Raw genomic sequence first — 23,329 nt, 5'->3', positions numbered from 1 at the left:
CAGGAACAATAAAAAAGAAGCTTATTATCTAAATGGCGAGAGGCTGCAGAGCTCTGAGATTCAGAGGGATCTGGGTGTCCTTGTGCATGAATTACAAAAAGGCTAGTATGCAGGTACAGCAGGTAATTAGGAAAGCCAATAGAATGTTATCATTTATTGCGGGTGGAATTGAATAAAAAAGTAGGGAGGTTATGCTTCAGTCATGCAGGGCACTGGTGAGACCACATCTGGAGTACTGTGTACAGTATTGGTCTCCTTATTTAAGGAAGGATTGTAAATGCATTAGAAGCAGTTCAGAGACTAATACCAGGAATGGTTGTCTTATGAGAAAAGGTTGGACAGGTTAGGCTTGTATCAGATGGAGTTTAACAAAGTAAAAGACGACTTGATTGAAACATTTAAGATCCTGAGGGGTCTTGAGAGGGTGGATGTGGAGAAGATGTTTCCTCTTGTGGGAGAATCTAGAACTAGAGGTAACTGTTTGAAAATAAGATGTAGCTCATTTAAGACAGATAAGGAGAATTTTTTTCCTCTCAGAGAGTTGGAACTCTCTTCCTCAAAAGGCAGTGGAAGCAGAGTCTTCGAATATTTTTAAGGCAGAGGTGGATAGATTCTTGATTAACAAGGGGGTGAAAGGTTATCGGGGGGTAGGCGGGAATGTGGCTTTGAAGTTACATTCAGATCAGCCATGATCTTATTGAACGGCAGAACAGGCTGGAAGGGCTGAGTGGCCTACTCCTGCTCCTAATTTGTATGTTCATATGTAACAGATGAACAAGATGATGTTTTATGTGTGATTTTTTGGAGGGGGGGGCACAACCACCTTCCGTGGCCCACCCTGAGAGCTCATCGAGCCTCTCCCACTATTTGGTCGTGTCCAATCTGTACCTCAACCCTATTCAGCCACCTTTGCTTCATTTCTCTTCAACTACCTTAGCCACCAAAAAAATAAATCCATCAATCTCAATTTTCAGACTTTCATTTGCCTCGCAGCTTCTACAGTTTTGTGTGGGAGAAAGTTCCAGATTTCCACTATCCTGTATGTGAAGAAGTGCTGCCCCTGAACAGCCTAGCTCTAATTTTAAGGTTCTGCCCCCTTGTTGTGAACTCCCCTCACCAGAGGATATAGTTTGTCTTTCTACCCTATCCAATCCCATCACCCCTTAATCTTCTGTACTCGAGGGAATACGCGCCGAGTCTGTGAAACCTCCCCTCATAATTTATCTTTCTATGCCCTTCTTGCCTTTGGGGTAATAGTCAAGAGCTTTAATGGGGGCATTTTTGAGAATAAGTAATCAGGAGCTGTTTGCTGACCCCATTTGTGATGATGATGCCCTTTAAACGTTAACAGGAATGTTCAGTGTTAACGTTCACATGGAGAGTTCAAGGCTCCGATTACAAACCAAATGCCTTTCATTTCACTGAAGTCAGCATAAAACTGGGTGAAGTAACACTTTGGTCTGAGATACCAACTGAGGCCCTGAAAGAAGAGCAGCATCTGACAGCACAATGAAACATTTATCAGGTTCGAACCTGACACTGCTCTCCTCCAGCCCAAAACTCTGATAAGACAGATTTAGTTTGTATCGTGTGAGCGGATACACAACACTCCCCACATTCTTCATCTTTAGCAGCACTCAGCAGTTCACCAGGACTGGTTTACCAGAACCAGAACAGGTCAAGTATTTGGGCCCAAGTAATGACATCATAGGTGCCAGCCATGGCTCATTTGGCATAGCACTCTCACCTCTTGAGTCGAAAAAATAGAGTGGACGTGGGGAAGATGTTTCCATTAGTAGGAGAGACTAGGACCCGAGGGCACAGCCTCAGAGTAAAGGGAAAACCTTTTAGAACAGAGATGAGGAGAAACTTCTTTAGCCAGAGAGTGGTGAATCTATGGAATTCATTGCCGCAGAAGGCTGTGGAGGCCAGGTCATTGAGTGTATTTAAGACCGAGATAGATAGGGCCTTGATTGGTAAAGGGGATCAAAAGTTACGGGGAGAAGGCGGGAGAATGGGGTTGAGAAACTTATCAGCCATGATTGAATGGCGGAGCAGACTCGATGGGCCGATTGGCCTAATTTCTGCTCCTATGTCTTATGGTCTTATGGAAAAGTTGTGGGTTCGAGTCCGACTTCAGATATTTGAGCATTTAACTACAGCAATGTCCAGTCCAACAAGAAAGAAGGCACTGTTAGACCTGGTTCTTGGAAACGAGGTGGGCCAAGTAAGTCAAGAGTCAGTGGGGGAACATTTAGGAGACAGTGATCATTGTATCGTAAGCTTTAGGATGACGGTAGAAAAAGACAATAAGCGATCCAAAGTAAGAATAATTAACTGGGGGAGAGCCACTTTACAATGGGCAAGAACAGAGCTGGGCCAGGTAGACTGGAACCAAAGGTTGGCAGGAAAAACTAACTCAACAACGGGCTGCCTTCAAAAAAGAATTGGTTTGGGCACAGTCAAGGTATATTCCATTGCAAAGGACAGACAAATCCAGAACTCCCTGGATAAACGGAGATAGAAATTAAGTGAAGAAAAAGTGTGCTTATGACAGGTGTCAGAAAATGCGATTGAGAACCAAGAGGAATACAGAAGGTTCAGAGGGGAGGTGAAGAAGCAAACGAGAAGTGAAGAGGGATTACGAGAAAAGACTGGCAGCCAACGTCAAAGGGAATCCAAAGTCTTCTATAGGCACATTAATGGAAAAAGGGTGGTAAAAGGAGGAGTAGGGCCGATTAGGGACCGAAAAGGGGATTTACACATGGAGGCAGGGGTGTGACTAAGGTGTTAAATGAATACTTTGTCTTTACCAAGGAAGCAGATGCTACCCAGGTCACGGTGGCAGAGGAGGAAGCGAGAGTGGAAATTGCAGGGGACTGGCCATAATCTTTCAGTCTTCCCTAGACTCAGGGGAGGTGCCAGAGGACTAGAGAATTGCAAACGTTATGCCCTTGTTCAGAAACGGTTATAAAGATAAGCCCAACAATTACAGACCAGTCAATTTAACTTAGCAGGTGGGGAAGCTTCTAGAAACAGTTATTTGGGATAGAATTAATAGTCAAATTGAAAAATGTGGGTTAATTAACAAAAGCCAGCATGGATTTCTTAAGGGAAAATCGTGTTTAACTAACTTGGATTTTTCTGAAGAGACAACAGAGTGGGTTGATGAGGGTAATGCTGTTGATGTGGTGTACATGGACTTTCAAAAGGCATTCAATACAGTGCCACATGACAGACTTGTGAGAAAAGTTATAGCTCATGGAATAAAAGGGACAGTAGCAATGTGCTTACAAAATTGGCTGAGTAATAGGAAACAGAGGGTAATGGTCCATGGGTATTTTTCAGGCTGGAAGAAGGTTTGTAGTGGAGTTTGCCAGGCGTCGGTATTGGGACCCTTGCTTTTCATGATATATATTGATGATCTAGATCTTGGTGCACAGGGGACAATTTCAAAGTTTGTGGATGATACAAAACTTGAAAGCATTATAAACTGTGAGGAGGACAGTGTAGAACCTGAAAAGGACATAAACAAGTTGGTGGAGTGGGCAGATAAGTAGCAGATGAAGTTCAATGCAGAGAAGTGTGAGGTGATTCATCTTGGTAGGAAGAACCTGGAGAGACAATATAAAATAAGGGGTACAACTCTAAAAGAGGCGCAGGAGCAGAGGGACCTGGGTGTGTATGTGCCTAAGTCATTAAAGGGGACAGGATAGATAGAGAGAACTGTTAATAAAGCATACAATATCCTAGGCTATATTAATAGGGGCATAGAGTACAAGAGCAAGGAGGTTATGCTGAGCTTATATAAGACACTAGGTAGATCTCAGCTGGAGTATTGTGTACAGTTCTGGGTGCCACACTATAGGAAGGATGGAGAGAGCACAGAAGAGGTTTGCGAAATAGCTTCCAGGGATGAGACATTACAATTATGAAGATAGAATTTGGGATTTTTCTCCTAGAAGAGAAGGCTAAGAGAAAATTTGATAGAGTTGTTCAAGATCAGGAGGGGGCTGGTGTCGGGAAGATATAATAATTTCCATAATGTTATTGGAATTTATTGTAAAATAGAGTAATAGTGAGATGTGTCTATATGTGTCTGTGTGTGTGAGAGAGACTTAATTGAATTAGAGGCAGCTGGTCTAAATGCTTTGATGTAAGAAGAGAAGTTAATGTTTGAAATGTTAATTAGATAAACATGGGGAAGTTTAGAAACATAGGCGTCAAGGGAATATTTGCATTGTTAAATAAACCAGACTAGGTTGTTTTCAAAGGAGAGGGTGTAATGTATACCTAGCCAGCAGAGGTAGTAAGAAATAGTGTGTTTATTTATTTTTCCCCAAAGATTACTGGTAAAACTTAACGCTATGAGAGATTTTTATTATCAGAAAAATCGTGTCCAAAAACATAGTCAAACAATCGGAATTTGCATTCAAAGAGGAAAATATGTATAAAGGAGAGAAGACTGTTGGTAAGAGAGGCAGTCTAATATTCAACAAGTGTGGAAAAGCCTTCAGCATCTATGTCTCAAGCTGCTGTCTCCAGGGACTGAAGTTAAGAGAACTCATTTTGAACCTGACTCATTCCGGGTATCATGTTTCTTTGCTTCTTTTAAAATCCATGTGTCTTACTATTGCCTTAACAAAAGTGTAACTGGGAGTCAGATCAAGTAGGAGATTTAGAAGTTATCATAGTAGTCATTTGTGGATCTACGTATGCATTTAAAATAATTTCTCTTATTAATAAATGTTTAATTTAGTTTTGTAAAAACCAAAAGACTTAGGGGTCTTATTACTGCTGAATTCATCTTGAAATTTATACAAATTGCAAACAAGTTGGGGCAGTTGTTTCAAGTTTCCCTCTGACATGTGAACAACTCAGCATTTACCATCTGCTGTGTCATACAGCTGGACAGAGTACGCAGGGAGAAACCGCTCCCGCTCTTAAAAGGACTGAGAACAAGAGAGCGCAGATTTAAAGTGATTTGCAAAAGACGCAAATGCGATGTGAGAAAAAACCTTTTCGCACAGCGAGTGGTTAGGGTCCGGAATGCACTGCCTTTAAAGTGTGGTGGAGGCAGGTTCAATCGAGGCATTCAAGAAGGAATTAGATGATTATTTGAATAGAAACAATGTACAGGGTTATGGGGAAAAGGCAGAAGAATGGCACTAAGTCATAACGCTTATTCGGAGAGCTGGTTTAGATACGATGGGCCAAATGGCTTCCTTCTGCACTGTAACAATTCTGTGAAAAGATCTGGGTTGAGGTATAGTGCAGTACTGAGGAAGCACTGCACTGTCAGAAGTGCCATCGTTTGAATGAGACGAAGTCCTGGCTGCTGTCTCATGCTGTTCTGCTGTTTTGGCCAATAGTTTGTCTGTTATCCAACATTGCTAAAGCTGATCTGGGATCTTGCTGTTCACAGATTGGCAACCAAAACTCCATGTAGTGTGACCTAACCCGTGTTACATACCTATCAGTCGTGCAGCATGACCTAACCCGTGTTACTTATATATCAGTCACGTGGTGTGACCTAACCCGTGTTACGTAGATATCAGTCGTGCAGTGTGACCTAACCCGTGTTACGTAGATATCAGTCGTGCAGTGTGACCTAACCCATGTTGCGTAGATATCAGTTGTGCAGCATGACCTAACCCGTGTTACGTAGATATCAGTTGTGCAGCGTGACCTAACCCATGTTGCGTAGATATCAGTCGTGCAGTGTGACCTAACCCATGTTGCGTAGATATCAGTCGTGCAGCATGACCTAACCCGTGTTACGTAGATATCAGTCGTGCAGTGTGACCTAACCCATGTTGCGTAGATATCAGTCGTGCAGTGTGATCTAACCAGTGTTACGTAGATATCAGTCGTGCGGTGTGATCTAACCAGTGTTACGTAGATATCAGTCGTGCAGTGTGACCTAACCAGTGTTACGTAGCTATCAGTCATGCGGTGTGACCTAACCCGTGTTACATAGATATCAGTCGTGCAGTGTGACCTAACCCGTGTTACGTAGATATCAGTCGTGCAGTGAGATCTAACCAGTGTTATGTAGATATCAGTCGTGCAGTGTGATCTAACCCGTGTTACGTAGATATCAGTCGTGCAGTGTGACCTAACCCGTGTTACGTAGATATCAGTCGTGCAGTGTGACCTAACCCGTGTTACTTAGATATCAGTCGTGCAGCCTGACCTAACCCGTGTTACGTAGATATCAGTCGTGCAGTGTGACCTAACCCGTGTTACGTAGATATCAGTCGTGCAGTGTGACCTAACCCGTGTTATGTAGATATCAGTTGTGCAGCATGACCTAACCCGTGTTACGTAGATATCGGTCATTATTTTGTTGTTTATGCTCCATGCCTCTTTCTATAAACCTGGTGGCCTTTTGTTTTTTTTAATGTCTTTAGCTACCTGCTGTCACATATTTGAACTTGTAAATTTTCTGCCCAGCTAAGAACATAAGAAAGAGGAGCTAGAGTAGGCCTTTCTGCCCCTTGAGCCTGCTCCGCCATTCAATACAATCATGACTGATCGGTGTGTACCATCCACAAGATGCACTGCAGGAACTCACCAAGACTACTCAGACAGCACCTTCCAAACCCACAACCACTGCCATCTAGAAGGACAAAGGCAGCAGACGCATGGGAACACCACCACCTGGAAATCCCCCCTCCAAGCCACTCACCTTCCTGACTTGGAAATATATTGCCGTTCCTTCACTGTCGCTGGGTCAAAATCCTGGAACTCCCTCCCTAACAGCACTGTGTGGGTACCTGTGTGGTACCTATACCACATGGACTGCAGCGGTTCAAGAAGGCAGCTTACCACCACCACCCTCTCAAGGGCAATTAGAGATGGGCATCAAGTGCTGGCCTAAACAGCGATGCCCACATCCCATGAATGAATTTAAAAAAAAGGTCTGATTCGTGGCCTCAACTCCACTTGCCTGCCCTTTAACCTGGCCAGGCCGCTTGTCTCACTGAACTCTGACCTTTCAGCAGCCCAGCATCCTCATCGTTAGTTCCTCCAATATCTTGTTCTATTCTTACATTCAACCTCATTATGCTGCGGTTACTATTTCCCAGTTACCGTCCTAATCTCATTCTAGTTATTTGGCCTTACTTTATTTCCCAGAACTAAAACAAGCAATTGATTTTTTTCATGGCTGGATTGGAAACCATACTGAAGTGTGAAGAATTCTTGGATAAATTCTGAAAAATGTCCCTCACTTCAGTTGAATTTTTATCAATGCTCATAGGGCAGGATTTATTGTCAACACCAACCTGTCCAGCCAGTGAAGCCCACATCCCATGAATGAATTTTTAAAAAAAGATGCTTGACACCATCCAGAACAAAAAAGACCAGTTGGTTGACACCCTATCCACCACCTTAAACATTCACTCCCCCCACCACCGACGCACAGTAGCAGCAGTGTGCACCATCGACAAGATGCACTGCAGCAACTCACCAAGACTCCTTAGCCATCATCTTCCAAACCCATGACCTCTACCACCTAGAAGGACAAGGGCTGCAGATGCATAGGAACACTGTCCAGGTTTGAATATATAAATGTTCATTCCTTCATCATCCCTGGGCCAAAATCTTGGAAACCTGCCGCCCATCTTCCCCAATGACAATGGGTGTACCTACACCACACCGATTGTACTGGTTCAAGAAGGCTGCTCAGAAACACATTCTCAAGGGCAACTTTCCCACATCCCAAGACTGAATAGAATACTAACCTTAGTTGTGCCATATCTGATTAGTAACGAGGCATGAGAGCCAAGTTATTTGGCAATGGGGGGCTTCACGTTCAAGTCCAGCCGACATTAACATTTCTAATTGTTGGGAGTTGGATCCCAGCTAATTTCTCCCCCGTGACAGTGAAGCTAACCAGCTGAGATCTGGTATCCCAGCGTAGGCCCAGGGAATAATACTCTCCGCTTGCTTGGATGCATGCATCCCTTATTTTATGGAATCATCCCATATCGGAGTCCACTGTCCCATGTCCTGTATAGTTCAGGATGCTGTTTGTCCCATAATTCAGACCATTAAAACACCACCCACTCTCCCCCTTTGCACCCTCTCATGGCTCTGGCCTCCTCCCTACCACGATTCTATGGACCCTCATAGCACAGAGACACACATGTACACACACATGTGCACACACACACAAAGTTGGTCACCCTGGTGTCTGCATGTGTACATGTGTGCATGTCTGTTCGTCTGTGTATACGCATGTGTGTGTGTACCCATGTCTGCACATGTGTGCTTGTGTCCACGTATGTTTTATTTCCTTTCCCTGTTTGGTTGCTGTGTTTTTTTAATGTTGTCTATCTGTTTTGTTTCCAGGGCCCACCCGTCTCCGCAGATGTTTCCTGACCTGCCGGGTGGCCCCAGCTTCCGGGATCGTTCAGATTTTGTTTCAGCCTTCCGGGATTTTCTATCCTGGACTTTCCTGGCGGGTTCAGCCCAGACTTCCAGTTGAGTTGCCGTGTGACCTCTCAAAAGTTTAATCAGGTCCGTGTTAACACTAATCTATACCAATGGGACACAGAGTTTGAATTAACACTTGGAGAACCTGGATCATATGCACTGAAGCACAGGATAGAACATAGCTTTTAAAATGAGATTGGAAGAGGAAGAATATAAAAGGATACAGGGTAAGGGAAGGGAGATGAGATGAGATCAGACACACCCAGTGGGATGGGAGAGAGAGGAGGAGAATAGAGAAAGGAGAACTAACGAGCGAGCGAGAAAGTCGACAGCAAGAGAGATGGGCAAAGAGGATGTAACATAGATGAAGAGAGGGGGCAGCAAAAGGGAGAAAGAGAGAAAAAAGGAGTGTGTGATAAAGGAGGGGAGAGAGAGAGAGAAAGGGAGGAGAGAGAAATAGAAAAGGGGAGCAAGAGAGAGAACCCCACATTGAACCTCGTCCACCACCTTCAAAATTCTCTTCCTCCATCATCGACGCACAGTAGCAGCAGTGTGTACCATCTACAAGATGCACTGCAGGAATTCACCAAGGCTCCTTCGACAGCACCTTCCAAACCCACGACCGCTACCATCTAGAAGGACAAGGGCAGTAGACACATGGGAACACCACCACCTGGAAGTTCCCCTCCAAGTCACTCACCATCCTGACTAGGAAATATATCGCCATTCCTTCACTGTCGCTGGGTCAAAATCCTGGAACTCCCTCCCTAACAGCACTGTGGATGTACCTACACCACATGGACTGCAGCAGTTCAAGAAGGCAGCTCACCACCACCTTCTCAAGGGCAATTAGGGATGGGCAATAAATGCTGGCCCAGCCAGCGACATCCACTTCCCATGAATGAATAAAAAAGAAAATAAATGAAGTTTAATGTGGAGAAACATGAAATGATTTATTTTGGTAGGAAGAATGAGGAAAGACAATATAAAATAAAGGGTACAATTGTAAAGGGGGTGAAGGAGTAGAGGGCCTGAGTGTATATGTGAATAAATCATTGAAAGTGACAGGACAGGTTGAAAAAGCAGAAATCTTGGGCTTTATAAATAGGGGGATAGAGTACAAAGGTAAGGAAGTTATGATAAACCAGTATAAAACTCAACTGGAGAATTGGACACCACACTTTAGGAAGGACGTGAAGGCATTGGAGAGGCTGCAGAAAAGATTCATGAGAATGGTTCCAGGGATGTGGAGGGATTGGGGAAGCTGGGGCTATCCTTCTTGGAGAAGAGAAGGTTGAGAGGCGATTTGATAGAAGTATTCAAAACCATGAGAAGTCTGGACAGAGCAGATAGGGAGAAACTGTTCCCATTGGCAGAAGGATTGAGAGCCAGAGGGGACAGATTTAAGGTGATTGGCAAAGGAAGCAACGGTGACATGAGGAAGAACATTTTTACGCAGTGAGTGGTTAGGGTCTGGAGCGCACTGCCTGAGAGTGTGGTGGAGGCAGATTCAGTCCAGACTTCCGGAAGGGGATTGGATAATTACCTGGAGAGGAAAGATTTGCAGGGAAAAAGCCTGGTGAGTGGCTCCACGGACTTCTTTCTGTGTTGGAAACATTCGATTAATCAAGCCAGTGGCCTGAACCCAATATCGAATGGTTTGTTCTCCAACACGCCCCACAAAAAATTAAAATTAGATACATCCTTTTATTTAAAAAGATAAAATTATTTGCAAAACAACTCTGACAAACTCAACAACAGGAAACAAGAAACAAAATAGCAAACCGGAAGAGTCACCAGCTTGGGAAAAGTTCACTAGCTGGCTGAACAGTAATGGAAGTTGGAAAGACAGTTGCTTGCACTGTGGCAATGTACAGAGCAATTAGAAAATAAAATTTGTATAATGAGAGGCAGAAGGAAGCAAAGATGGATTCTTGGTGTCTCAATCCCAGATATTTTGGGCATTTCTTCATCATCATCATCGGGTCAAAATCCTGGTACTCCTCCCTAACAGCATTGTGGGAGCATCTTCACCACACACTACAGCAGTTCAAGAAGGCGGCTTATCACGGTTAATTGTATGTTTCTTGAATATTTTGTGCTTAGGTAGTGGACATTAACTGAGGGTTCACTGGTGCTCCTATAAATATGAGCAGACTGAAACTACGGATGTTGGGTTTGCTTGTAATGTGTAACTCTGTAAATAAATGCTTATAGAAGTGTGTAAAGATTGGCTCCAGTTCTATCCTTCCCCATCTAGCCTTCTGGAATACAACAGACAACACCTCAAGGGCACTAGGATGGGCAAAAAATGGTGGCCTTTCCAGTGACGCTCACATTTTATGAATGAATTAGATGAGAAGAGTGTTTTCAAAATTGGGGTCACCACAAACTTTTAATGTTGTTTGAAAGTTCTGCAAGGCAAGAGGCAAACGTTATCCTGTCCTAGGAAAGCAGCAGCTTTTACAACAAGTATGAGACGGGAAGCATAAATCAGGATGTACAAGTGTGACTCCAAACATAGGGACTGGGGAGAGCAAAGAAGCGTTACCAAGACTAGAGGTCAGCTCCATTGTGAATAGGTGGCATAGTCACTCATCAAATACTGAACTCCGTGGCTGGAAATCGGATGAAAGCAGAGGCGAGGGCTCCAGTTGCTCCTCTGCTCAAAGCCTCGCTTGACCCCTGCCTTCGAATCTCCCTCAATGACGATCAGTGCCAGTCTCAGCTCACCAGCGCCCCCTGATGATCATCTCTTAACTCTTTGCGGTCATCTGGCAGCAAGACCGATGGTGGAAGTTCATCTTAATTTGTTCTTCTGTTAAGCTACCTGGCCCCTCTTGTCTTTGCAAGTCACCGTTGTTTTCGGTGGAGGGGGGGGTGGTGAGGTGGGGGCGGGGGTATCACTTGTACACGGCCATCCGAGGGTTCTCGTACAGATACATGTAGGCGTCGCACAGCTGTCGCTTGGCAACTCCTTCCATGTCACGCGGATGCTCTTTGATCAGCTGAACCGAAGATTTGACATATTTCGACACTTCAGGGCACAGCGTCACCGTGGGGATATTATACCCGCCCTCACCACCTGCGGGGTCGGATCAACAGGACAAGCAAAAAACAAATTCATAAATAAAGACTTGCATTTATATAGCACCTTTCCCCACCTCAGGATAGCAAAAAAAAACCAATTATACAAGGCATTGGGCTACTGTGTGGAGCTCTGGTCTCTATACTTAAGGAAGGACATATTTACTTGAGAGGGAGTGAAACGAAGATTCACTAGACAGATTCCTGGGCTGAAGTCCTCAGAGGAGAGATTGAGTGGACTAGGCCGGTATTCCCTGGAGTTTAGAAGGACGAGAGGTGATTTCATTAAAACAAAACTTTTAAGGGGCTTGACAGGGTAGATGTTGGGAGGGTGTTTTGTCATTGCTAGGTCATGGTCTCAGGATAAGGAGTCAGCCATTTAGGACTGAGATGAGGAGAAATTGCTTCCTTCAGAAGGTTGTGAATCTTTGGAATTCTCTCTTCCAGAGGGCTACGAATGCTCAGTTGTTGAGTATATTCAAGACAGAGGATGATAATTTCCCTAGAACCCAGTAACCGAAGGGATATGAAGGGATAGTGCGGAAAGTGGAGTTGAGGTAAAAGATTAACCATGATCTTATTGAATGTTGGAGCAGGCTCGGGCTGAGTGACCTACTCCTGCGCCTATTTCTTATGTTCAAAGTGCTATATGGCCATGAAATACTTTATTGACAAGGTATCACGGTTGTAATGTACGCTACACGGCAGTGAATTGGTGCACAGCAAGACCCCACAAACTGCAATGAGATAATGACAAGATCATCTGGTTTTGGTGATATCGGCTGAAGGACAAATAAAAGCCAGGGAGAAAACAAAGTTTGTGGACACCAGGATATTATAAAACCCTTCGCCTCATGAATCATTGTGCTCACCCAGTGAGTACCGTTGCAACATAGGAAAAGGAAGAGGTCAATCAGGCCTCATAGCTGCTCCGCCAATCAATTAGATCATGGCTAGCTTGCATCTTAACTCCAGTTACCCGTCATTGATTCATATCCTTTAATATGTCTACTGAATAAAAACAATCCATCAGTCTGAGTCTTGAAAGTGCCATTGATAAATTACGATAAACCTGTATAAAGGACTGGCTCGGCCTCAACTGGAGCATTGTGTCCAGTTCTGGGAAGGATGTGAAAGCATTAGAGTGCAGATGAAGTTCACGAGAATGGTTACAGAGGTGAGGAACTTCAGTTGTGTGAATAGATTGACGAAGCTGGGGCTTTTCTCCTTAGAGAAGAGAAGGCTGAGATTTGATAGAGGTATTCAAAATCACGAGGGGTCCGGACAGAATAGATCGGGAGAAACTGTTCTCATTGGTGGAAGCATCGAGAATCACGGAGCACCGATTCATGATAATTGATAAAAGAAGCAATGGTGACATGAGGAAAAACTACTTTTGTTTTTTAATGCGGCAAGTTTTTAGGATCTGGAATACACTACCTAAAAAAGTGTGATGGAGGCAGATTCAATGGTGGCTTTCAGAATAGAATTGGATCATTATCTGAAGAGGAAAGATTTGCAGGGTTATGGGGATAAGGCAGGGCTGTGAGACTAATTGAATTGCGGTTAGCCAGTACAGACACGATGGGCTGAATGGCCTCCTTCTGTGCAGTAACCATTCTATTGACAATCCACAGGCTTCTGAGTGAACAGGGTTCTAGATTTCCATTATATTTTGTGTGAAAAAGTGCTTCCCAATTTCACTTCTCAATGGCCTGGCTCCAACACCACTCAAGAAACTTGGCACCATCTTGGTTTAATTGGCACCACATCCACTAACATTCACTCCACCACCAATGCACAGTAGCAGCAGTGTGTACCAGCTACAAGCAGGAACTCACCAAGGCTCCTTAGACAGCTCCTCAGACAAACCCATGACCACTACCATCCAGAAGGACAAGGACAGCAGATACATAGGAACACCACCACCCTCAAGTTCCCCTCCGAGTCACTCACCATCCTGACTTGGAAATATATTGCCGTTCCTTCACTATCACTGGGTCAAAATCCTGGAACTTCGTTTTTGCAAATGGAAGCCTGTGACGAGTGGTGTACTGCAGGGATCGGTGCTGGGACCCTTGCTATTTGTAGTGTACATTAATGATTTAGATGTGAATATAGGAGGTATGATCAGTAAGTTTGCAGATAACACGAAAATTGGTGGTGTCTTAAATAGTGAGGAGGAAAGCCTTAGATTACAGGGTGATATAGATGGGCTGGTAAAATGGGCAGAGCAGTGGCAAATGGAATTTAATCCTGAGAAGTATGAGATGATGCATTTTGGGAGGACTAACACAGCAAGGGAATACACAATGAATAGTAGGACCCTAGGAAGTACAGAGGATCAAAGAGACCTTGGTGTACATGTCCATAGATCCCTGAAGGCAGCAGGACAGGAAGATAAGGTGGTTAAGAAGGCATATAGGATATTTGCCTTTATTAGCTGAGGCATAAAATATAAGACCAGGGAGGTTATGTTAGAGCTCTATAAAACACTAGTTAGGCCACAGCTGGAGTACTGTGTGCAGTTCTGGTCGTCACACTATAGGAAGGATGTGATTGCACTGGAGAGGGTGCAGAGGAGATTCACCAGGATGTTGCCTGGGCTGGAGCGTTTCAGCTATGAAGAGAGACTGGTTAGGCTAGGGTAGGGTTGTTTTCCTTAGAGCAGAGAAGGCTGGGGGGCGGGGGTGGGGGGGGGGGCGGGGTTGGCGGTGGGGGTGCAGATAGAGGTATACAAAATTGTGAGGGGCATAGTAGGGTAGATAGGAAGAAACTTTTCCCCTTAGCGGAGGTGTCAATAACAAGGGGGCATAGATTTAAGGTAAGGGGCAGGAGGTTTAGAGGGGATTTGAGGAAAAATGTTTTCACCCAGAGGGTGGTTGGAATCTGGAACACACTGCCTGAGGGGGTGGTAGAGGCAGGAACCCTCACAACACTTTAGTATTTAGACAAGCACTTGAAACACCATAGTGTACAGGGCTACAGGCCAAGAGCTGAGATTAGAATAGATAGGTGCTTGATGGCCAGCATGGACACAATGGGCCGAAGGGCCAGTTTCTGTGCTGTATAGCTCTAGGACCCCCTCCCTAACAGCACTGTGGATGTACCTACACCACATGGACTGCAACGGTTCAAGAAGGCAGCTCACCACCACCTTCTCAAGGGCAATTAGGGATGGGCAATAAATGCTGGCCCAGCCAGTGAAGCCCACATCCCATGAATGAATTAAAAATGAAATTCTAACCTTGTGTGTCTATGTTTATTGATTCCCCAGCAGGAGGTAACCATTTCTCAGTATCTACCCCATCGAATACTTTCAACCTTTCAAACGCCTCCATCAGGTCACCCCTCAATCTCCCAAACTACAGAGAATACAAACCCAGTTCATAGAATCACAGCAATTTACAGTTTAAAGGAGGCCATTCAGCCTATTGTGCCTGCGCCTGCCAACAAGTAGCCACCCAGCCTAATCCCACTTTCCAACTCTTGGCCCAAAGCCTTATCCAGGTTCTTTTTAAATATCATGAGGGGTTTCTGTTTCTGTCTCTGCCTCCGCCTCCAGGAGATGGTGGCCTAGTGGTAACGTCACTGGACTATTATCCAGAAAGCCAGGCTAATGCTCGGGGTACATGGGTTCAAATCCCATCATGGCAGCTGGTGGAACTTGAATTCAGTCATATCTGGAATTCAAAAGCTAATTCTCAGTAATGGTGACCATGACAACTATCATCGATTGTTGTTAAAAACCCACCTGGTTCACTAATGCCCCTTTAGGGGAGGAAATCTGCTGTTCCTCACCTGGTCTGGCCTACATGTGACTCCAGACCCACAGCAATGTGGTTGACTCTTAACCGCCCCCTGAGATGGCCCAGCAAACCACTCAGTTCAAGGGCAATTAGGGATGGGCAACAAATGCTGTTCTTGCCAGTGACACCCACATCCCATGAAAGAATAAAGGAAAAAAAAACATCTTTTCAGGCAGTGAGTTCCAGATCCCCACCATCCTCTGGGTGAAAAAAATCTCCCCTCGAATCCCCTCTAAACTTCATACACCTTTCCCTAAAACCCCCTGATTGTACACCCTCCTCTCCCAAGGGAACGGGGCCTTTCCATCCGCTCTATCAAGACCCGCTCTTAAGTTTTACACACTTCAGTTAGGTTCTCCCCTCAGCTTCCTCTGTTCCAAAGAGTAACAATGCAACCTGTCCTCGTCATTTAACCCCCTAAATCCCAATATAATTCCAGGGTAGCAACGCCACAAACTGTTGTGAGGGGAAGCCGGGTCTGTGCCAGGTTTGCCGATCTTGATTCCGGGCAGTTTTGACATGTGGCTTGTTTCAAAGGGCAGTTGAGAGTCAGACACATTAGTGTGGGGCGGAAGTCACATATAGGGCCAGACTAGCCAAGAGCAACAGGTTTCTCTCCCAAAAGGGACAACAGTGGACCAGATGGCATTTTATACCCAACAACAGTTTCAACATCATTTTTCACCGATCCTCGCTCTTTATTTCCAAATTTTCTTCGAGACGGAATCGAAGTTCTCAAAATGTCTGTGGTGGGATTTGAACTCTCATTCTCCGGATTGTAGATCCAGGCCTCTGGTATATTCCCAACACTACACCACCAGACAGTAGTACGGTCACTGCTACAGGACGCAGCATCCCCAGCTATCGCAAAGGAGGAGGTGGCGGTGGGCGGGGTGGGGGAGGGGAAACAAATTGGAAAAACGTTCCTATTTCCAGGTGGTGATGCAGCGGCCCCTGCTGGAGATACACAGTACAGCAGGATAGGAACAGGAGGAGGCCATTCGACCCCTCAAGCCTGTGCAGCCATTCAACAAGATCATGGGTGACCTGCAAATTGACTTCATCCACCCGCCTTGGCTCCAAATCCTTTTATATCCTCGTCGAGCAAGAATCTATAGATCAACCTCAGACTTAAACTTATTACTTGGGCTGCTTTCTGTGGGAGATAGCTCCACACTTCTATCCCCGATTTGTGTGTGAAGAATTGTTTCCTAACTTCACACCCGAAAGGCCCAGCTCTGATTTTAAGGTTATGTCCCCCTTGTCTGAAATCTGATAGAGGTGAACAAGACGACAGGTTTAAGTAAGGTAGACAAAGAAAAACCCTTCTCATTAGCTGCTGGTTCAATGACTAGTGTGTGTGTGAGGGAGGTGGGGCGGTGGGGGTTGTGTGAGGGGGTTGGGTGGGGGTTGTGTGAGGAAGAGCTTTATTTTTAAAAACGCAGCAAATGGTAATAACCTAAAGTTCACTGAAGTGAAATATAATCAATGGCCAGGATTTTCCGGTCTCGTTGTGACAGACCCACCATGGGACATTCGGCAGCCCAGCCAAAAGCCCATTGGCTTTCGGTGGGACTGGACGATACCAGCGGTGGGCAGGGCCAGAGAATCCCCCCCCCCCAACGATTTCAAAAGGAAACATTTTCTCAACGTCGGTCCTGTCAAGCCCCTTAAGAGTTCTATCTTTCAACCAGATCCTGGCTTTACCCTTGTAAACTCCAGGGAGTGTGGGCCCGTATTACCCAAATGTCTCCTCACGGGACTAACCCCTCCCTCATCCCAGGAATCAGCCTGGTGAACCTCTGTTGCACTCCCTCCATGGCAAGGAAGACATCCAGATGTGAGAAAATGGTTCCCTCTGGCTGGGGGAATCTAGAACACAGAATCACACAGTGCAGAAGAGGCCCTTCGGCCCATCAAGTCTGCACCAACACGTGAGAAACACCTGACCTACCTACCTAATCCCATTTACCAGCACTTGGCCCATAGCCTTGAATGTTATGACGTGCCAAGTGCTCATCCAGGTACTTTTTAAAGGATGTGAGGCAACCCGCCTCCACCACCCTTCGCAGGCAGTGCATTCCAGACCGTCACCACCCTCTGGGTAAAAAAGTTTTTCCTCACATCCCCCACTAAACCTCCTGCCCCTCATCTTGAACTTATGCCCCCTTCGTGATGACTGACCCTTCAACTAAGGGGAACAGCTGCTCCCTATCCACCCTGTCCATGCCCTTCGTAATCTTGTACACCTCGATCAGGTCGCCCCTCAGTCTTCTCTGCTCCAACACAGTGTGACAGTCTCAGAATGACAGGTCGACCATTTAGGACTGAGATGGAGGAGGTATTTCTTCACTAAAAGGGTGGTGAATCTTTGGAATTCTCTATCCCAGAGAGCTACGGATGTTCAGCTGTTGGGTATATTCAAGGTCGATACATTTTTGGGTACTGAGGGAACTAAAGGATATGGAGATTGTGCGGGAAGGTAAGTTGGGATAGGAAGTCAGCATTCTTGGTGTGACCTCCCCGATGTCCTGGATAATTGTGGTAAGGTTTCGTTACCCGCTTTACGTCAAACGGAGGTTTTGTGATGAACTATCCCGGCGTTCGATTCCCCGGCACTCACCGTGTCTGTCGGACATGCTGTCGAAGAACATCCACTGATGGTCCTCCGGCCCATACTTGATGAACGACACGTAATGGCTGGTCTCGATGCACAGCACAGCAAAGAGCTGCATCCTCTCCCGCGGCACCACCGTCTTCCCGGTGCGCGCAAACTCATCCGGGCATTTAAGCTTCATGGGCTGGTGGCTTCTTCTGGAGGAGTGGGAATGGACCTGGGAAAGGAAACCCCAGAAGACAGGAGGGAATGTTAGATCCAGGAATGCTGCTGACCTCTGACAGAAAAATGGCTCAGAGGCTTAAAACGCTGGTCGGACTCGACCAGAGTAGTCGTGGCATGGTGGAACAGTTCCTACGGCGACGGGGGTGCTTCTGTGCTGGAGCCTGTCAACCATCAGTGCAGGGGACGGATTTCATGATCTACACACACGCTGTTACTTGTATATTCATTGTGTTTAATTCTATTCGCAGGGGACATTAATCGGGGATTCGCTTGTTCTCCTATCTATAGGAGCAGAGTGAAACTCTGGTTGTTGGGTTTGGAGGGGTATGTTTACAACGTACAGGCAAACAGAAAGGCCCAACTGACAGAATAAAATTAAAAGAGTCAAGTGCTAACAATCAGAAGTACGGACGGAAAATGCTAGAAATACTCAGGCAGCATCGGTGGAGAGAGGGAGCGAGAGAGAGAGAGACAGGGCTGACTTTTCAGGTTGGAAATAACAGAATTCAACGATAGTCCAAGATCGGAAGGAGAGAGAAAGCAATAGGCACGGGAACGCTCATCAGTATAGCAGGGCCATAACCCAGTCGGCAGCACTTTCACTGCAAAGTCCGAAGGTTGTGGCTTCAAGATCCACTCCAGGGTCTCCAGCACAAAAAGCGGCACAGACGCGCCACTGCTTTATTGAGGGAGTCAGATGGGTCAACAAACGGAGATCCTGCCTGACCTCTCGGGTGGATATAAAAGATCCCACAGTGCTATCTCAAAGAACAGCAAGAGAGTTCTCCCAGTATATTGGCCAATATATATCCTTCCACCAGTGCCATGAAAGCAGGTTATCGGATGATTATCATGCAGCTGTCCGTGGGATTTTGCCATGCCCCATTGCCTACGTTATATAAAAAAAAAATCACTACATTCCAAAATTACTTCATTGGCTGCAAAATGCTTTGGAATGTCCAGAGGCTGTAAAAGGCATCATACAGGCACAAGTCAGGGGAGTGATGGAATACTCTCCAGTTCCCTGGATGAGTGCAGCTCCCACAACATTCAAGAAGCTTGACACTGTCCAGGACAAAGCAGCCCACTTGACTGGCACCCCATCCACAAACATTCACTCCCTCCACCACCGATGAACACTGGCAGCAGTGTGTACCATCTACAAGATGCACTGCTGAAACTCACCAAGGCTCCTTCAACAACATCTTCCAAAACATGACCTCTGCCACCTAGAAGTACAAGGGCAGCAGATACATGAGAGCACCACCGCCTACAGGTTCCCCTCCAAGTCACTCACAATCCTGACTTGGAAATATATCGCCGTTCCTTCACTGTCGCTGGGTCAAAGTCCTGGAACTGCCTCCCTAACAGCACTGTGGGTGTACCTACACCACATGGACTGCAGCGGTTCAAGAAGGCAGCTCACCACCACCCTCTCAAGGGCAACTAGGGGTGGGCAATAAATGCTGGCCCAGCCAGCGAAGCCCACATACTGTGAATGCATTAAAAAACGATCGGCTAATCATGCAATACTTGCACCAAATAAAGCAGGAGCACCATACTCTAGCGCATCATGGGAGACACAGGTCACTTACCTGACACCAGCACGTGTCACAGTATTGCTTGAGTCCCGTTTTTGAAAACAGTTTGTCCTTGAAGCACTCTTCACATTCCTGAGCAGCCAGCTCCCCGCACAGACAGCATTCTCTAGGACCTGCAGGACAGGGAAAAACGTTTCAACTGGTTCGTAACAGCTCTGGTTGGACATCAGGTTAAAATTCCGTTCCAGGATCCTGGAATTCCCTGTGGGGAGTACCTTCCCCACAGGGAGGGAATTGAGCTCCAGAATCGGGAGGGACGAGGGAGGGGGTCAGGTGGGCCGAGGGAGGGAGGGAGGGGTGAACAACAGGCAGGGATCGGACGGGTCTACCGCCACACCATGACGGCCTCTACCTACTGTCGCACAGCAGGTCAGTGATATCGAGCTCCAAGGACGGGATGATTTTCTCAAACATTTTGTAATTCTTCCCGAAGCGAGGCATCTGGATTATGAAACAAGATGGAACCTGAGGAGTCAAACAATTCATTTTAAAGGGAGTGCAGGAACGGAGACACCTGGAGGTTCACACAGACAAATCTTTGAAAATGACAGGACAAGTTGATCTGATTGTTTAAAATAAAATCATATGGGCTCCTTGACCTTATTAACAGCGGGTGTAGAGTATAAAAGCAAGGAAGTTATGCTAAGCCTATATAAACCACCTGGGAACAGAAGGAGGCCATTCAGCCCTTCAAGCCTGCTCTCTCATTCAATTAGATTATGGCTGATTATGTACCTTAACTTCATCTACTAACCTTGGTTCCTTACCCATTACCAAACCAAAATCTATCAAGCTGAGTTTGGAAAATTTCAACTGATGCCTGGCCTCAGCAGCATTTTTAAGGGAGGGAATTCCATATTTCCTCCGCACAGGAGGCTGCTCAGTAAGATAAGAGCCCATGGTGTTCAAGGCAAGGTACTAGCATGGATAGAAGATTGGCTGTCTGGCAGGAGGCAGAGAGTGGGGATAAGGGGGTCCTTCTCAGGATGGCGGCCGGTGACTAGTGGAGTTCCACAGGGTTCAGTGTTGGGACCACAACTTTTCACTTTATACATTAATGATCTAGATGAAGGAACTGAGGGTATCCTGGCTAAGTTTGCAGATGATACAAGGATAGGTGGAGGGACAGGTAGTATTGAGGAGATGGGGGGGGCTGCAGAAGGATTCGGACAGGTTAGGAGAATGGGCAAAGAAGTGGCAGATGGAATACAACGTGTGGAAGTGTGAGGTCATGCACTTTGGTAGGAAGAATAGAGGCTTAAACTATTTTCTAAATGGGGAGAGAATTCAGAAATCTGGAGTGCAAAGGGACTTGGGAGTCCTAGTGCAGGATTCTCTTAAGGTTAACTTGCAGGTTGAGTCGGTAGTTAGGAAGGCAAATGCAATGTTGGCATTTATTTCAAGAGGACTAGAATATAAAAGCAGGGATGTGCTGCTGAGGCTTTATAAGGCTCTGGTCAGACCACATTTAGAATATTGTGAGCAATTTTGGGCACCGTATCTCAGGAAGGATGTGCTGGCCCTGGAGAGGGTCCAGAGGAGGTTCAAAAGAATGATCCCAGGAATGGAAGGCTTAACATATGAGGAACGTTTGAGGACTCTGGGTCTATACTCGATGGAGTTTAGAAGGATGAGGGGGGGATCTGATTGAAACTTACAGAATACTGAAAGGTCTGGATAGAGTGGACGTGGGGAAGATGTTTCCATTAGTAGGAGAGACTAGGACCCGAGGGCACAGCCTCAGAGTAAAGGGAAGACCTTTTAGAACAGAGATGAGGAGAAACTTCTTTAGCCAGAGAGTGGTGAATCTATGGAATTCATTGCCACAGAAGGCTGTGGAGGCCAGGTCATTGAGTGTATTTAAGACCAAGATAGATAGGTTCTTGATTGGTAAGGGGATCAAAGATTACGGGGAGAAGGCGGGAGAATGGGGTTGAGAAACTTATCAGCCATGATTGAATGGCGGAGCAGACTCGATGGGCCGAATGGCCTAATTTCTGCTCCTATGCCTTATGGTTTTATTTCCACTCCCCTTTGTGTGAAGAAGTGCTTCCCTGAACATCACCCTGAACAGACGAGCTCTATTTGAAGGTTACCCCTCTTGTTCTGGACTCTACCACCCAAGGAACTTGCAAACATTAATGTTCAGAGAGACTTGGATGTGCTTGTACAAGGAATGTGGAAAGTTAGCATGCAGGTGCAGCAAGCAATTAGGAAGGCAAATGGCACGTTGGCCGTTATTGCAAAGGGCTTGGAGTACAAGGATAAAGAAGTCTGTGCAATTGTGCAGGGTTTTGATGAGACCACATCTGGAATACTGTGTGCAGTTTTGGTCCCCACATTTATGGAAGGATAGACTTGCATTGGAAGCGGTGTGGTGAAGGTTCACTAGATTAGTCCCTGGGATGAGGGGGTTGTCCTATGATGAGATGCTGAATAAATTGGGCCAATATTCTCTGGAGTTTAGAAGAATGAGAGGCGATCTCATTGAAACCTACAAAATTCTGAAGAGGATTGACAGGGTGGGCACAGAGACTGTTTCTGCTGGTCGGGAAATCTAAAACACGGGGGCACAGTCTCAGGATAAGGGGCCGTTCGTTCATCTAGGACTGAGACGTGAAGAAATTTCTTCACTCAATGGGTTGTGAATCTTTGGAATTCTTTACCCCAGAGGGTTGTGGATGTTCCATCACTGAATATATTTAAGGCTGCGATAGACAGATTTTTGGTCCCTCAGGGAATCAGCGGACATGGGGAGCAGGTGGGAAAGTGGAGTTGAAGCCCAAGATCAGCCACGATCGTATTGAATGACGGAGCAGGCTCGATGGGCCGAGTGGTCCACTCCTGCTCCTATTTCTTGTGTTGTTGTGTTTCTTCCTATCTACCTGAGCAAATACTTTAATCAGTGTAAGCACTTCAATTAGATCACTCTTTAACCTTCGATACTCCAGGAAACACAAACCTAATCTATGTACCCTGTCCTCGTAACCCAACCCTAACACCTTACTGGTGGAAATGGAGACTCACAATCCACTCACCTCGGCCAGTTTGAGATGGTTACTGTGGAAGGAATGTTCTACCAGCTGCTGCACTGTGGGAACAATAAGATCATCGTCCTTGTCAATAAATATCTGGTGACAGTAACACTCCTGTTCCTTCTGGCCTGCTGACCTGTGGAAACAAGAAAACAGACCGGTTATCTTCATGGATTCCAGGGTCATGGGGATATGCATCATCTTCAAAGACCCACTGCAGCCACGGACTAAGCCTCCTTCAACAGCACCTTCCAAACCCGCGACGTCTACCACCTAGAAGGACAGATAGATGGGAACACCACCACCTGGAAGTTCCCCTCCAAGTCACTCACCATCCTGACTTGGAAATATATTGCCGTTCCTTCACTGTCGCTGGGTCAAAATCCTGGAACTCCCTCCCTAACAGCACTGTGGGTGTACCTACACCACATGGACTGCAGCGGCTCAGGAAGGCAGCTCACCGCCACCTTCTCAAGGGCAACTAGGGATGGGCATTAAATACTGGCCTAGCCA

General features: G+C 45.9%; 1 protein-coding gene across 1 annotated transcript in view; it reads right to left on the bottom strand.

Annotated features, from left to right (window-relative positions):
* Nucleotides 1-10,129: 10,129 nt before the first annotated feature.
* The window catches only part of cyldl (cylindromatosis (turban tumor syndrome), like), a 44,917-nt gene continuing 31,717 nt past the window's right edge, over nucleotides 10,130-23,329 (bottom strand). Inside the window, exons 11-15 of the mRNA XM_078536401.1 lie at nucleotides 22,820-22,952; nucleotides 20,138-20,246; nucleotides 19,776-19,894; nucleotides 17,962-18,172; nucleotides 10,130-11,527 (exon numbers count right to left, since the gene is read on the bottom strand). Of these exons, the coding sequence (XP_078392527.1) occupies nucleotides 11,346-11,527; nucleotides 17,962-18,172; nucleotides 19,776-19,894; nucleotides 20,138-20,246; nucleotides 22,820-22,952 (754 nt within the window). The 3' untranslated portion in view covers nucleotides 10,130-11,345. The remainder of the gene's footprint in view (nucleotides 11,528-17,961; nucleotides 18,173-19,775; nucleotides 19,895-20,137; nucleotides 20,247-22,819; nucleotides 22,953-23,329) is intronic.

Source organism: Cetorhinus maximus, chromosome 3 (assembly GCF_964194155.1).
Source record: "Cetorhinus maximus chromosome 3, sCetMax3.hap1.1, whole genome shotgun sequence".
In the NCBI taxonomy this organism is placed as follows: domain Eukaryota; kingdom Metazoa; phylum Chordata; class Chondrichthyes; order Lamniformes; family Cetorhinidae; genus Cetorhinus; species Cetorhinus maximus.
Note: the sequence above shows the minus strand (reverse complement) of the source record. Positions and strands in the feature narration are given on the sequence as shown.